This window comes from Hibiscus syriacus, unplaced genomic scaffold (genome assembly GCF_006381635.1).
Source record: "Hibiscus syriacus cultivar Baekdansim isolate YM2019G1 unplaced genomic scaffold, ASM638163v2 tig00116965_pilon, whole genome shotgun sequence".
NCBI classification, from domain to species: Eukaryota; Viridiplantae; Streptophyta; class Magnoliopsida; order Malvales; family Malvaceae; genus Hibiscus; species Hibiscus syriacus.
This window is the reverse complement of record NW_024063490.1, coordinates 3,961,606-3,976,978: the sequence shown is the minus strand read 5'-3', so window position 1 is coordinate 3,976,978 and position 15,373 is coordinate 3,961,606. Positions and strand designations below refer to the sequence as shown.

At 36.8% G+C, this 15,373-nt stretch overlaps 1 protein-coding gene across 2 annotated transcripts; it reads left to right on the top strand.

The window, feature by feature from the left end:
• The first annotated feature begins 405 nt into the window (after positions 1-405).
• LOC120191172 (probable protein phosphatase 2C 12) lies at positions 406-14,788 on the top strand. Of its 2 annotated transcripts, XM_039194145.1 has the most exons (9): positions 406-632; positions 943-1,114; positions 11,107-11,260; positions 11,342-11,405; positions 11,813-11,920; positions 13,355-13,480; positions 13,628-13,860; positions 14,047-14,249; positions 14,328-14,788. In XM_039194145.1, exons 1-9 carry the CDS (start codon positions 435-437, stop codon positions 14,333-14,335), a joined length of 1,266 nt encoding a protein of 421 aa, XP_039050076.1. In that variant the 5' UTR covers positions 406-434; the 3' UTR covers positions 14,336-14,788. The 2 variants fall into 2 exon arrangements, with proteins under 2 accessions (XP_039050076.1, XP_039050075.1); XM_039194144.1 differs by lacking the exon at positions 14,328-14,788 and having other exon boundaries at positions 14,047-14,260.
• The last annotated feature ends 585 nt before the right edge of the window (positions 14,789-15,373 follow it).

The following is a 15,373-nucleotide window of genomic DNA, read 5'->3' as shown; positions in this document are numbered from 1 at the left end:
TTTTCTCATTCTCTCTTATATGTATATTCGTTCTTCTCGATTCAATTTCACTTTCCGCATCGAGATTCGTTCTTTCTTTTTTCTGTCATGATTACCAGATTTTAGGAATGTGTATAAAGTGTCATTGTATGCATCGACTATTAATATTCAGTCTGGTTTTGATGTGAAATCTGATCGTTCAATTATTATATAAATTAGATTCTCTATTTCTTTTTTTTCTCTCTCGAAGATCTCGATGTTACTCGACGTTTTTTTCCAGCTATCACATTGGCGTCTAATCTATATATGTCCGATGGTCGTTGATCGAATCATTTATTTTTTAATTATCTTGTGATGAGATTTGGTTGCAGTGTGTATATTTCAGGAATTTTGGCGTGATTCAAGGAGAATTAGAGGCATTTTATATACTTTTGTGGTGTTTTGGATTTGGAACAATGTCCTCGAAAGGCCAACATCTACCAGTGACGTTGTCTGTTCTACTGGAGCGAGAATTGACAAATGGAAAGATAGAGAAACCTGAGATTGTACATGGACTAGCGAGCCAGACCAAGAAAGGGGAGGACTTTACGTTGCTTAAAACGGATTGCCAAAGAACAATGGGAGATGGTGTCACCACATTCTTAGTTTTTGGGGTGAGAATTTTTGTCTCCCTTGAACCATTGCTAATCATATACTAATATGCTCGAGACGTTGACCTATCGCCATAAAGCTATAATTTGTATCACTAGCATACAAAGATTTAGAAGCTTTTTTCTGTTGGGCTATTGGTGCAATCACCTGTACAATATGTTTTGTTTTCCCCAAATGTACTTGTCATTATTTATTTTCTGTTGAAAATCCTTGGAAGGATCATCATTTAAGGCGATTCTTTATTGATTTTCTTTATTGTTTTTTGCTCTCTTTTTATGGTTTTGTTTTACTAAACTTGTTCCCTTTTTGCAGCTCTTTGATGGACACAATGGATCTGCTGCTGCTATTTACACTAAAGAGAATCTCCTTAATAATGTCCTAAAGGCTATTCCGACGAATCTTAATACAGATGAATGGGCTGCTGCGCTGCCAAGGGCTTTGGTTGCTGGCTTTGTTAAAACAGATAAAGATTTCCAAGAGAAGGGTATGAGTTTTTTTGGTAAACATATCCGAATATAGCATATAATTCATAGGATAATCTTTAGACAGAAAGGGACTATTGCTCTAGATATTAATTTTAATGTTACAAGACTTGGCCATTCACTTTGGACTAGTTGGTACTATTAATGCAAATTGCATCTTTTTCAGGCACTCTTCTATGGTAGCACATATGCTTTATCCGTGTAGGCAGTGTAACCCCCCAGACCGATGCGGGTAGCCCGATCCGATCCGGAAAGTCACATTAGGGCCACCGGAGCGACCCACTGTAAAAATAGCGGAAAATTTAAATCTTTTTATCCGAACATGTAAACTTATAAAATCATTTGTCACTATTTAAAAATAAAACATATTTCCAGACTCGTATATAAATCAAAATACAATTACATGCTCCCTAATCACATGTACCATACTCTGCAACAACGCCGGAAGAACTCCCTTACTGAAGTCGATAGATGCTCTGGTACAATTCTTTTAACCTGAAAAGATGAGTAATAGAGTGAGCTTCGAAAAGCTCAGTAATACAGAACTACCAGATGATGCTGATGAACGTGCAGATACAGATAAATATTTATTTCCTTATTGTTTCCGAACATTTACATATTTTTATGCTGAGCAGAGATCCTACTGATATTTCAGGTGGTAACGGACAATGAGCTTTCGTTTCAGAGAAATATTTCAGATGACTGAGTTCAGGAGATCAGAATAGGTTTTCTAGTGTGTTCCCAAAAATCATGTAACTTTTCAGATTTTTTTTTAAAACACATATATATATATACCCCCATCCGTCACGAACAAAATGTATAGTTTCCCCAGAACCATACAACCCCGTCACTAACAGTAAGGCCCTGAGCACACAGCCGAGGAACCGGTAAGTAAGGCCCTGAGCACACAGCCGAGGAACCTCCAAGTAATCTTCCTCCAACAATACCCCCCAATAAAACATGTTCCGTCCGTAAACGGATATATCAAAAATCAAAACATAATTCAAGTCAAGTATCATATCAGAATCCAGGTCATGTATCAGATCAGAATCCATGTCAATATCAGATCAGAATCCAGGTCAGGATCATAATAGAATTCAAGTCGGAAATCAGATAAAATATTTATATGATTAGGGAACACACCAGAGTTTACAGATATTATTCAGAGGTATTGGATAATCTTAACATGTAGAGAAACATGAATATTCAGTATACCGATAGGATATCGGAATTTAGAATCACTATTTGAAATAGTTCATTAACTGACAGAATCATCAGTTATTCAGAATGTGAATTATCAGGATATTATCTTATTCGGACAGTTTTCAGAAGCTGTACGTAATCAGAAGGGTATTCAGAATCCTTTACATCCATGTCGATTGATCGGATAATCGAACAACTTGAGAACGAAGATTCAGAACCTTAACAATCTATGTCGACTGGTCAATTCATTTTCCTTCTAGGGTATTTACTCTTTAATACCACAAATTCTTGTCCGTAGACCATTTTCGGAATTATCGCTGAATAAATCTTCCAATGACTTTATTTCATTTCCACACTTCCACAATATCATGAAATGTCGACGTACTTGATTAATTTGTTCATAACACATTGTAATTGTACACTACGTAAACTCATCAGAGTTTCCAGACTTATCCAAATCACTTACTAAATCCTCAGTCATTGAGGTTACCTATTTCATTTAGCAGTCATCTCCATTCCAGTTACTTCAGAATTTTCCAGAGTAATTCAAACGTTCCTGAATTTCAGATACATGTTGTACTTCCATCCCATTCAATTTGGTCTTCGTGGTTGATTGTTGAACAAACGTCCAATTCTTAGTACTGAATACGATCTAGATCTGAGCTGAACTGAATACTTCCAAGATTCGTCATCGAGCCAAACTTGAGAAGACGAACATATGTTCCAGTAATATCTATGCCATTCAGGTATTGACATAGCTTTAGGTTTGATCTACTCACTTAAATTATTTTCCATTACCTTTAAAGGTAGTCCAATACATATGCTTACTTGGATTCCTTAATTAATCCAAGACATTTACTTAATTTAGGCCATAAGGGTATTTTGGTAATTTTGATGTTTAGTTTTGTTCCATTCATTTCAGAACTCGAGGATATTCAATCATTCCTGAGCTTGGTGATATTCTTGGGTCATTTCCATTACAGGGGTATTTTGGTCATTTTACAGATCTACGGTATTTCAATCTTTTCCTTCCATCCGATCTTATTATTTAATTCAATCTTATCATTTACTTCAGTCATTTCGAACAATTCTGACAGCAGAATACCCCGATAAATTACTCTTCCAGTATTTACTCATTATTCGAATATTTTCAGGTCAAGTGTCTTCTCAGACTTTACAAACGGAATATCATAAATTTTCCTGCACTAAGTCGGGATCTTAACAATTAAATCCGTACTTAATCGAGTTAAGTATGAATCCTCTAAGTATTTTCTCATTCAGAGTCATCTCAGACTATTCTACCTCTTAAGGCATTTCCGTAATTTCTTAACCAGATAAGTTCGATATTAGCTCTTAACGAAAATAATATAATTTAGAGATCCTATGATTAATTGCTTTCTTGAACAATCTCTAATCTTGAAATAATTCCCTTAACACACTTCTAGTATCTTGCATAAACCTTCTTGGGGTTAAAAACCGATTCTCCATAATTTCCAAGTAAAACTAACATTTCTTATGCACATCAATAGTTTTAGCAGATCAATAATTCTTCTCAGATTTATTAATCCACTTCCAGAGACAATTCTTATCATTTTCCAACATAAGGGTAATTTCGTAATTTCCCCTAATCGAAATATTATCTTAATTTATCATCTAAGTACCTTTAATGAGATAAATTATAATCTACAATCCATGGTTAATTCTTTTATTACTTAATTCCGGAACTTGTAATTTAATTCAAACCGTCCTCCAATTTCTTATAATAGTCATCTGAGCCATATTCAGTTATCTACTTTCTACCGTATTCGTACCTAGTGTAGATCTTCATTAATTACACATATGAGACCAAATATTTCCATTCATGCATTTATCAATACCAACATGTTCCATAAAGCATAAAGAGGTAGTAAAGTATTACCTCGATTTCCGTGCAATACTGATCGACCATAAAAATTCCATTCGAACGCCTTTGATCTTCAATTCAACTTCCAATAATTCCTCAGATACATATCAACATAAATTATATCAGAAACGAAGCTTAATTACGATAAACGGATCGAATTGGGTGATAAATCAGTGAAAGACGGCTTACCGGGTTCGAATTTGGCGAAACGGACTTCGGATTCGGATTCATGACGTCGAAAGCATAAAATATGACTTTTCGAAAATTCAGAATTTTCGATCAAAATCAAAGTCAACGGGTTTGACCGGCAATTTCGAGACCTTCGGGTTCGAATTTCGAAAAACGGACAGCGGAATCGGATTTGGAACGTCGAAAAATGTCAGGATAGGTATACTCGGTCGAAGTCAAAGGTCGTTTAATGCCCGATCAAAGCCGGTCAAAGTTTTGGTCAACAGTGGTCAACTCCGGTCAACGGTCAACGGGTCAACAGTCAACGGGTCAACGGGTCGGGTCAACGGGTCGGGTCGGGTCAACTGGTCGGGTAAACGGGTCGGGTAAACGGTCGGGTCGGGTCGGGCTATGACCGGTCAAACCGGTCAACTATCCACTAAAACCGGTCAAACCGGTTACTTTTGTCTTCCCCACGCGCAGTGGCGGCGCGTGGGGGCGCGTGAACAGTGATAAAATCCCGGAAAAATTTCTAAAAATTATTTTGAGCGATTTCGAGATACTTACAAAGCTCGGTTCACAATTTTGAACGGCGGAGAGCTCGATTTCAACAAATCGGAAACTTTAACCGCTTCACCTCCACACGCGCCGCCGCCGCCGTAGAAAAGGGAGGACACCGGTGGACTCGAAACGGCACAAGGAACACGATGGTGCAGGAGGTGTCGTAAACGGATGACCCGATCGTTGTGAATCGATGAAAAACCAACTAAAACCGAGTTATTACCGACGATACTTCCGACTGAAATTAACGACGAACGGAGATGATTCACGACGAAATGTTTGAGGGGTTTTGTTCCTCGGTTGACAACGAACACGATGGTGGTTTCGGCTCGTCGATCGGAGGTCGGACGGCGAGTAGATCGGAGTTCGAAGTAGGGAGAACGGGAGAGGAAAACTGGAAAATTTTCCGCTGAACCTGCGCACGGGGGAACTTATAATTCAACATATATAAAAATTGGTTAAATCATGACTTTAGCCACTAAACTTCATGCATTTCTTAAAACGGTCTGCCATCTTTGAAATCTGACAATTTAATCCCCAAATTTCTTCCAAATACCAATTAAATCCACCACTTTATAATTTCTAAATTTTAGCCCCTAAATTGGGGTGTTACAATTCTCCCCTCCTTAAAAGAATTTCGTCCTCGAAATTCATTAATGTCACATAATTGCAGAAATGAAACTTCCATCAGTTCTTTCATATCTTTCATGTAGCTTTTATAGAAACACAGATCCTTCACTAATCCTTAATCAGTTGAGTATACATTCTTATCAGAACTTTTCCTCATTTCAATAAAAGAATCTGAACGAAAATTTTCTCGAGTAATCAATCTCTTCAGAATTCTCCCTCAGTCCAAGTAAATAATTAAAACAACTTTATCCTTGTGAAATCAATTCAGCCTTGGTTACGTGAATAGGCTCGTAGAGCAGCAACATATCTAAATTTTATTTCTGGAGTCGAGTCAGAATTTCTCAGATGAATAACTCTCACATAGCTAAGGTACTTTACTGCGTTAAGACAGATGTTACTGGAATTCCTTTTTGTACAAGTATAGCCTTAACAGATAGAAACTTCAGTTTGTTCATTACAGATAGGGGCTCAGCCCTGGAGTTCCAGCTCAGAGAGGTACGATTGCAGTCTAGGGGCATGTATTGATCAGACATATTTTGACATTCGACCGGCCGATCTATCTTGAAAAATCTTGACTCAAACCATAGCTCTGATACCACTAAATGTAACCCCCCAGACCGATGCGGGTAGCCCGATCCGATCCGGAAAGTCACATTAGGGCCACCGGAGCGACCCACTGTAAAAATAGCGGAAAATTTAAATCTTTTTATCCGAACATGTAAACTTATAAAATCATTTGTCACTATTTAAAAATAAAACATATTTCCAGACTCGTATATAAATCAAAATACAATTACATGCTCCCTAATCACATGTACCATACTCTGCAACAACGCCGGAAGAACTCCCTTACTGAAGTCGATAGATGCTCTGGTACAATTCTTTTAACCTGAAAAGATGAGTAATAGAGTGAGCTTCGAAAAGCTCAGTAATACAGAACTACCAGATGATGCTGATGAACGTGCAGATACAGATAAATATTTATTTCCTTATTGTTTCCGAACATTTACATATTTTTATGCTGAGCAGAGATCCTACTGATATTTCAGGTGGTAACGGACAATGAGCTTTCGTTTCAGAGAAATATTTCAGATGACTGAGTTCAGGAGATCAGAATAGGTTTTCTAGTGTGTTCCCAAAAATCATGTAACTTTTCAGATTTTTTTTTAAAACACATATATATATATACCCCCATCCGTCACGAACAAAATGTATAGTTTCCCCAGAACCATACAACCCCGTCACTAACAGTAAGGCCCTGAGCACACAGCCGAGGAACCGGTAAGTAAGGCCCTGAGCACACAGCCGAGGAACCTCCAAGTAATCTTCCTCCAACAATACCCCCCAATAAAACATGTTCCGTCCGTAAACGGATATATCAAAAATCAAAACATAATTCAAGTCAAGTATCATATCAGAATCCAGGTCATGTATCAGATCAGAATCCATGTCAATATCAGATCAGAATCCAGGTCAGGATCATAATAGAATTCAAGTCGGAAATCAGATAAAATATTTATATGATTAGGGAACACACCAGAGTTTACAGATATTATTCAGAGGTATTGGATAATCTTAACATGTAGAGAAACATGAATATTCAGTATACCGATAGGATATCGGAATTTAGAATCACTATTTGAAATAGTTCATTAACTGACAGAATCATCAGTTATTCAGAATGTGAATTATCAGGATATTATCTTATTCGGACAGTTTTCAGAAGCTGTACGTAATCAGAAGGGTATTCAGAATCCTTTACATCCATGTCGATTGATCGGATAATCGAACAACTTGAGAACGAAGATTCAGAACCTTAACAATCTATGTCGACTGGTCAATTCATTTTCCTTCTAGGGTATTTACTCTTTAATACCACAAATTCTTGTCCGTAGACCATTTTCGGAATTATCGCTGAATAAATCTTCCAATGACTTTATTTCATTTCCACACTTCCACAATATCATGAAATGTCGACGTACTTGATTAATTTGTTCATAACACATTGTAATTGTACACTACGTAAACTCATCAGAGTTTCCAGACTTATCCAAATCACTTACTAAATCCTCAGTCATTGAGGTTACCTATTTCATTTAGCAGTCATCTCCATTCCAGTTACTTCAGAATTTTCCAGAGTAATTCAAACGTTCCTGAATTTCAGATACATGTTGTACTTCCATCCCATTCAATTTGGTCTTCGTGGTTGATTGTTGAACAAACGTCCAATTCTTAGTACTGAATACGATCTAGATCTGAGCTGAACTGAATACTTCCAAGATTCGTCATCGAGCCAAACTTGAGAAGACGAACATATGTTCCAGTAATATCTATGCCATTCAGGTATTGACATAGCTTTAGGTTTGATCTACTCACTTAAATTATTTTCCATTACCTTTAAAGGTAGTCCAATACATATGCTTACTTGGATTCCTTAATTAATCCAAGACATTTACTTAATTTAGGCCATAAGGGTATTTTGGTAATTTTGATGTTTAGTTTTGTTCCATTCATTTCAGAACTCGAGGATATTCAATCATTCCTGAGCTTGGTGATATTCTTGGGTCATTTCCATTACAGGGGTATTTTGGTCATTTTACAGATCTACGGTATTTCAATCTTTTCCTTCCATCCGATCTTATTATTTAATTCAATCTTATCATTTACTTCAGTCATTTCGAACAATTCTGACAGCAGAATACCCCGATAAATTACTCTTCCAGTATTTACTCATTATTCGAATATTTTCAGGTCAAGTGTCTTCTCAGACTTTACAAACGGAATATCATAAATTTTCCTGCACTAAGTCGGGATCTTAACAATTAAATCCGTACTTAATCGAGTTAAGTATGAATCCTCTAAGTATTTTCTCATTCAGAGTCATCTCAGACTATTCTACCTCTTAAGGCATTTCCGTAATTTCTTAACCAGATAAGTTCGATATTAGCTCTTAACGAAAATAATATAATTTAGAGATCCTATGATTAATTGCTTTCTTGAACAATCTCTAATCTTGAAATAATTCCCTTAACACACTTCTAGTATCTTGCATAAACCTTCTTGGGGTTAAAAACCGATTCTCCATAATTTCCAAGTAAAACTAACATTTCTTATGCACATCAATAGTTTTAGCAGATCAATAATTCTTCTCAGATTTATTAATCCACTTCCAGAGACAATTCTTATCATTTTCCAACATAAGGGTAATTTCGTAATTTCCCCTAATCGAAATATTATCTTAATTTATCATCTAAGTACCTTTAATGAGATAAATTATAATCTACAATCCATGGTTAATTCTTTTATTACTTAATTCCGGAACTTGTAATTTAATTCAAACCGTCCTCCAATTTCTTATAATAGTCATCTGAGCCATATTCAGTTATCTACTTTCTACCGTATTCGTACCTAGTGTAGATCTTCATTAATTACACATATGAGACCAAATATTTCCATTCATGCATTTATCAATACCAACATGTTCCATAAAGCATAAAGAGGTAGTAAAGTATTACCTCGATTTCCGTGCAATACTGATCGACCATAAAAATTCCATTCGAACGCCTTTGATCTTCAATTCAACTTCCAATAATTCCTCAGATACATATCAACATAAATTATATCAGAAACGAAGCTTAATTACGATAAACGGATCGAATTGGGTGATAAATCAGTGAAAGACGGCTTACCGGGTTCGAATTTGGCGAAACGGACTTCGGATTCGGATTCATGACGTCGAAAGCATAAAATATGACTTTTCGAAAATTCAGAATTTTCGATCAAAATCAAAGTCAACGGGTTTGACCGGCAATTTCGAGACCTTCGGGTTCGAATTTCGAAAAACGGACAGCGGAATCGGATTTGGAACGTCGAAAAATGTCAGGATAGGTATACTCGGTCGAAGTCAAAGGTCGTTTAATGCCCGATCAAAGCCGGTCAAAGTTTTGGTCAACAGTGGTCAACTCCGGTCAACGGTCAACGGGTCAACAGTCAACGGGTCAACGGGTCGGGTCAACGGGTCGGGTCGGGTCAACTGGTCGGGTAAACGGGTCGGGTAAACGGGTCGGGTCGGGTCGGGCTATGACCGGTCAAACCGGTCAACTATCCACTAAAACCGGTCAAACCGGTTACTTTTGTCTTCCCCACGCGCAGTGGCGGCGCGTGGGGGCGCGTGAACAGTGATAAAATCCCGGAAAATTTCTAAAAATTATTTTGAGCGATTTCGAGATACTTACAAAGCTCGGTTCACAATTTTGAACGGCGGAGAGCTCGATTTCAACAAATCGGAAACTTTAACCGCTTCACCTCCACACGCGCCGCCGCCGCCGTAGAAAAGGGAGGACACCGGTGGACTCGAAACGGCACAAGGAACACGATGGTGCAGGAGGTGTCGTAAACGGATGACCCGATCGTTGTGAATCGATGAAAAACCAACTAAAACCGAGTTATTACCGACGATACTTCCGACTGAAATTAACGACGAACGGAGATGATTCACGACGAAATGTTTGAGGGGTTTTGTTCCTCGGTTGACAACGAACACGATGGTGGTTTCGGCTCGTCGATCGGAGGTCGGACGGCGAGTAGATCGGAGTTCGAAGTAGGGAGAACGGGAGAGGAAAACTGGAAAATTTTCCGCTGAACCTGCGCACGGGGGAACTTATAATTCAACATATATAAAAATTGGTTAAATCATGACTTTAGCCACTAAACTTCATGCATTTCTTAAAACGGTCTGCCATCTTTGAAATCTGACAATTTAATCCCCAAATTTCTTCCAAATACCAATTAAATCCACCACTTTATAATTTCTAAATTTTAGCCCCTAAATTGGGGTGTTACAGGCAGTGTCCTATTTTACTCAACTAACTTTTTAATATTCTCCCTATTGTTTTTCGATTCTTATTTTTTCTTTATGTGAGGTCTGTGTATGATATGGATTACAGAGTTTTACAGATTTATCATTAAGAATCTCCGATAGAAAAAAATGCTTATATGTATAAATGGTTGCATATTGGAAGTTTATGGATATTATTTTTTTTGATAGTCGATTATAACTACCTTTAATTACTCAGTTGCTAAATGGATCCCTTGTACAACAAAAAGAAGATAGCAGATTATCAGATGTTTATCTATGCATCAACTTGTCTATATTATTAATATGATCGTTTCACAGAAGATATTTAGTTTATGACTATTTTCTCAGTCGTTAACTGATAGTTCTTGAGATAACTTGAAATTGGTCTAGATATAATTGTCTCTACCAATCAGCATCCAACTTGATACTTTTACCACCTATACCTCGAGACACTCGCTAGACAGTTTCATCTATTAATTATTTTTCCTTATAATGATTTTACATGATCATATAGCTCATGGGCATAAGTACATAACTTCTTCCTCCCCCAAGAGCAATTGGGATAATGAAATCATATTTTTAAATGTTTTTTTCTTTCTTTTTAAGCAACTTCTTTGGGGTTTCTCTCACATGTTAAGTATTTGATATTCGTGTTGCACTTTTATTTCCAGAAAAAATATCGGGAACAACTGTAACCTTGGTGATAATAGAAGGATGGGTCATAACAGTGGCATCTGTTGGTGATTCCCGGTGTATATTTGACTCAGCTGATGGTGGAATATATTACTTGTCAGCCGATCATAGGCTTGAATGCAATGAAGAGGAGTAAGTTAATGACATGGAGCTTGTTTGATTTGAAAGTTCTCTTAAATTTTGAGGTCTTGCTCTCTGTTTTCTTCTCATCAGAAGGGAACGAATAACTGCAAGTGGGGGTGATATTGGTCGGTTAAATGCTGGTGCTGGTACAGAGGTATCTCCTCGTTCCTTACATCTTTGCAGCTTGCTCTTTTTGATTGCTTCAACACCTTTTCTTTCTAGGCAGTGAAACTTAACACCCTCAAGATATATTCATGTGAATATGGATGTGCAACAAGAATACTTGGAAAACAGAAATTAGAAGCTAGTTTCGGGCATTTCATGACTTATCAAAAATACATTAAATTTATTCGAAAATTGATGTGAATTTGAGGGACTTCTTTTTTAAAACTTAGAAATATAGTTCTAACAATTGAAATTAGCAATAACTTTTCGGTATCCTCTTTGTTTGGATACATATATTAAGAATATGCTTGTAAATTATTTGGTTTCATGTAGAGAATTTCAGTATCTGCAGTAAGTGACAAAAACTGCATTTGATTAAATGTGTGGATATTGTAGATTGGTCCTTTGAGATGTTGGCCTGGAGGCTTGTGTCTTTCACGTTCCATTGGCGATAGGGATGTTGGGGAGTTCATTGTTCCTGTTCCATATGTAAAGCAAATAAAGGTTTTATCTCTCATATTCTTTGTGCACACTGCATTTTATAAATTCTAGTTGGTCTATCTTACCTTCTGCAATTAACTTCTTCGCTTAAAATTGTATTTTGTGCAATGCCTTTCGGGGCACCTGGTTAATGTGTATTTTCCTTATGAAACTGGGCTAAGAGTTTGGTAAGTTGTTTTCTGTAATAGACTACCCTCAGCTTGGACCAATATCTTTTCTGAATTCATCGATCATTGACGGATTTAGTACAGGCATTATGTTCATATCCTTATGTTCTACACATTGGTGGAGCCACCTTATGCATTGTGGGGTCAATTGACCCCCCAAAAAGTTCCATTTTTTAACTTTGTGAAATATAAAAAATAATTTTTATGTGTGAAGAATTGACCCCGAAAAAAATTTAAAAAAGTATTTTACAAAAAATAATTTAATCTATTTCCCCCACTGAAATCCAAAAATTTGTAATGTTTTTATTTTCTTTCAATCTCATCACCTTTTCTCAAATTTCTCTTATTATTTGATACTCTCTAGAAATTTTACAAGATAAGTTATCATTTTTTTCAAGGCTTTCAAGCGGGTCTACTAATTTGGTAATAACTCTTCTTTTCTTTTCAAACTTTAATGATCAATATTAGAAAATTTTGGATTGTGACTTTGCTGGTCATAGATTAGAACTTCAATGCATAGTTTGGATTCTTTATTGATTGAATGATTTTGGTATATTGATTTTCTATGGGATTCCTATGTCTTAACATCTTGGGTAATAATATATAGAGATTGATTAATACAAATCCTTGAAGAAATTAGGATTGGTTGTCTTTACTCTTGATTTTCTGGAATATTGATTAGAAATTTAGCATTGTTGTTTAGAAATTGTGGATGCTAGTGTGATTATTGTGAATATTGTGTTTGTGTTCATTTTGTGTTTATCATATTGCATTCTCATATTAGAAGAAAATTATTAGTTGTATGTTGACGTCATGAAAACCTTATGTATTTAATGGTTAGATTGATTTGTTTAAATCTTCAACACAAGAGAGAATGTGTCGTGAGCAATTATGAAAAATGTACAAGTTATTGAAATTTATATGACATACTTTTTTCTTTTAATTTCTCTACTTCAATAATTTTGTAATAATCATATATTAAACTATATTCTACATTGATTTATCAAGGTTTAATGTTTTTCACATTAGTTTACATGATTTTTTTGGCCATTTTGTTTATGACCCCACAATCGATATTTTCTGGATCCTCCGTTGGACTCTTACACACAGCTGACTTTTGCATATAGGTTTTTTCAACTCCTCGCTATTTTCATTTGTTTGCCCTAATCAGGTTTCTTTAGAAAGGTTGCTAAATGTTTGACTGTCACTGTGCTAGTGGCCTCTTGCTGTTATTAGTAGTTTATTTTACCTACTAGTTTATTTTCTGCAGATGTCTTCAGCTGGTGGTAGGATGATCATCTCTAGCGATGGTGTTTGGGATGCTTTATCGGCTGAAGCAGCTCTTGATTGTTGTCGCGGAATGCCGCCAGATGCAGCAGCTGCACAGATTGTGAAAGTAAAGTCTTGAATTAGATTTGTCCACACCATGCTCTATAAATGTTGGCATTGCTGATGGGAGCACTACGCCCTTCTGCCGTTGCTATATTTTAGTATCAGTTGCCTTTCTCATATATCTTACAACTCCTTGGTCTCCAATGAACAGGATGCTTTGAAGGCTGATGGTCTTCGAGATGATACAACCTGCATTGTTATTGATATCTTACCACCAAAGACGCCAGATCCTCCTCCGACACCACCAAAAAAGCTAATAAAACGCATAATGTCCTTATTTCGCAAGAAACCTTCTGAATCATCTTCTCATTCTGATAAAAAATCCAAGGAGCCAGATGAGGTGGAGGAATTATTTGAGGAGGGATCTGCTATGCTTTCAAAAAGGTTTGTGTGGACGAGGATCCTCTATTTGATAAAATGTTAAAATCTGTCTTTCGATTGTCGGATCAAGCATCAGACCTATATATTGCTTGTTTCTATCCGTTCTGTGGGGCATAACTTGCTATGAATAAGGACATGATTTGGTACATTGTGCTTTCATCTCATGGGGAACATGTCTGTTGGATGCAGGTTGAATACAAAATATCCAGTGTGCAACATGTTTCAACTGTTCATGTGTGCAATCTGTCAGTTAGATTTGAAACCTGGAGAGGGTATTTCCGTTCATGCTGATTCTTCTAGTTCAGTGAAGTTACATCAGTGGGATGGTCCTTTCCTTTGCTCTTGTTGTCAGTTGAAGAAAGAAGCCATGGAAGGGAAAAGACCATCGGAAGGTAATGACTGAACCTCCACTTCTCTTTTTCAATTGCAAATTGGTGTTACTAAAACACCCTCCCCACCCCCATTTTCAGATAGATAAAGCAGTGAAAGTGACTACCCAGGCCTCTCCGATCACTTTGGGCTATAACAATTGTTTTGGAGGTGGTAATTAAGGGGGAAGATGGTGGATTCTTACTACAGCGACTACCTTCAAATTTCTTATTGGAGGGCATGGAGCTCTCTGTCCATTTGCAACCGAGGATTCAGATGAATCTATACTCCCAATCCAAATATCAGTGTTGAAATGTGTTTAGATTTTGCAGAACTACCTCAAGTCCTCAAGTGGTAATAGAAAAGGAAATTCTAAATACAAAATGAGAAAAGATGGGCTGAAGGGTTTTAGTCTCGGCAATGTCTACCGGCATTGCCTCAGAGGTACTTCTTTGTATTTTTTTTTAAACATCTTTGTCCCCCATTGTATACCAAGCGTTTCATTTCTTAGTAGTGTCATAATGTATAGGGCGTTTGGTGAGTACATATGCACATCTGCCAGAAATAAGGAAAAACTTGTGTGACTAGCTTGTTGAATGAAATTTGTTCATCTATCATTTGGTCTATCGGTAGAGCTCGGACTCGTAGTTTTTAGTGTTCAAGGATCAACCTCTGGTTGTCGCAGTTATCAATAGGAAGATAAGCATACACCTACTTAGTTTATGTATACATATCTGTTGTTTTGTGATACCTAGTTGCGGGATCTTGACCTGCGAGAGTCCGAGGATTGATAGATATGTCGAGCACGGGGACTAGCTTTCTTATCGGGGATAGTAGGCACTGCTTGGATGTGAGGAAGTAGACTCTAGTCAAGTCACACTATGAACTCACCTTTTGTGTCCACTCCGTGTACAATTCAAGCTCATTTTCCCCTTTGGTAAACCTTGGAAAGGGAAAGGGAAGAAAGTAAAAATAAGATGAAAATTTATCATTTATCCCTACAAGAATATTTTGTATTAGCATTAGAAAATTATATGTAAAAAAAACTTACTGATTGATTTTTGTCTGAACAGCTCTTTATGTTGCTGGATTAGACTCCAAAGAAAGCTCTAACCCATTGCAGATTTTTTTTAAGGAAAAAGGTTTA

Coding starts and splice junctions, on each gene's coding strand:
- LOC120191172 (XM_039194144.1), top strand. CDS start 435: ATGTCCTCGAAAGGCCAACATCTACCAGTGACGTTGTCTGTTCTACTG. Junction 633..942: donor CCACATTCTTAGTTTTTGGG/GTGAGAATTTTT, acceptor CCCTTTTTGCAG/CTCTTTGATGGACACAATGG. Junction 13,861..14,046: donor TCTGCTATGCTTTCAAAAAG/GTTTGTGTGGAC, acceptor TGTTGGATGCAG/GTTGAATACAAAATATCCAG.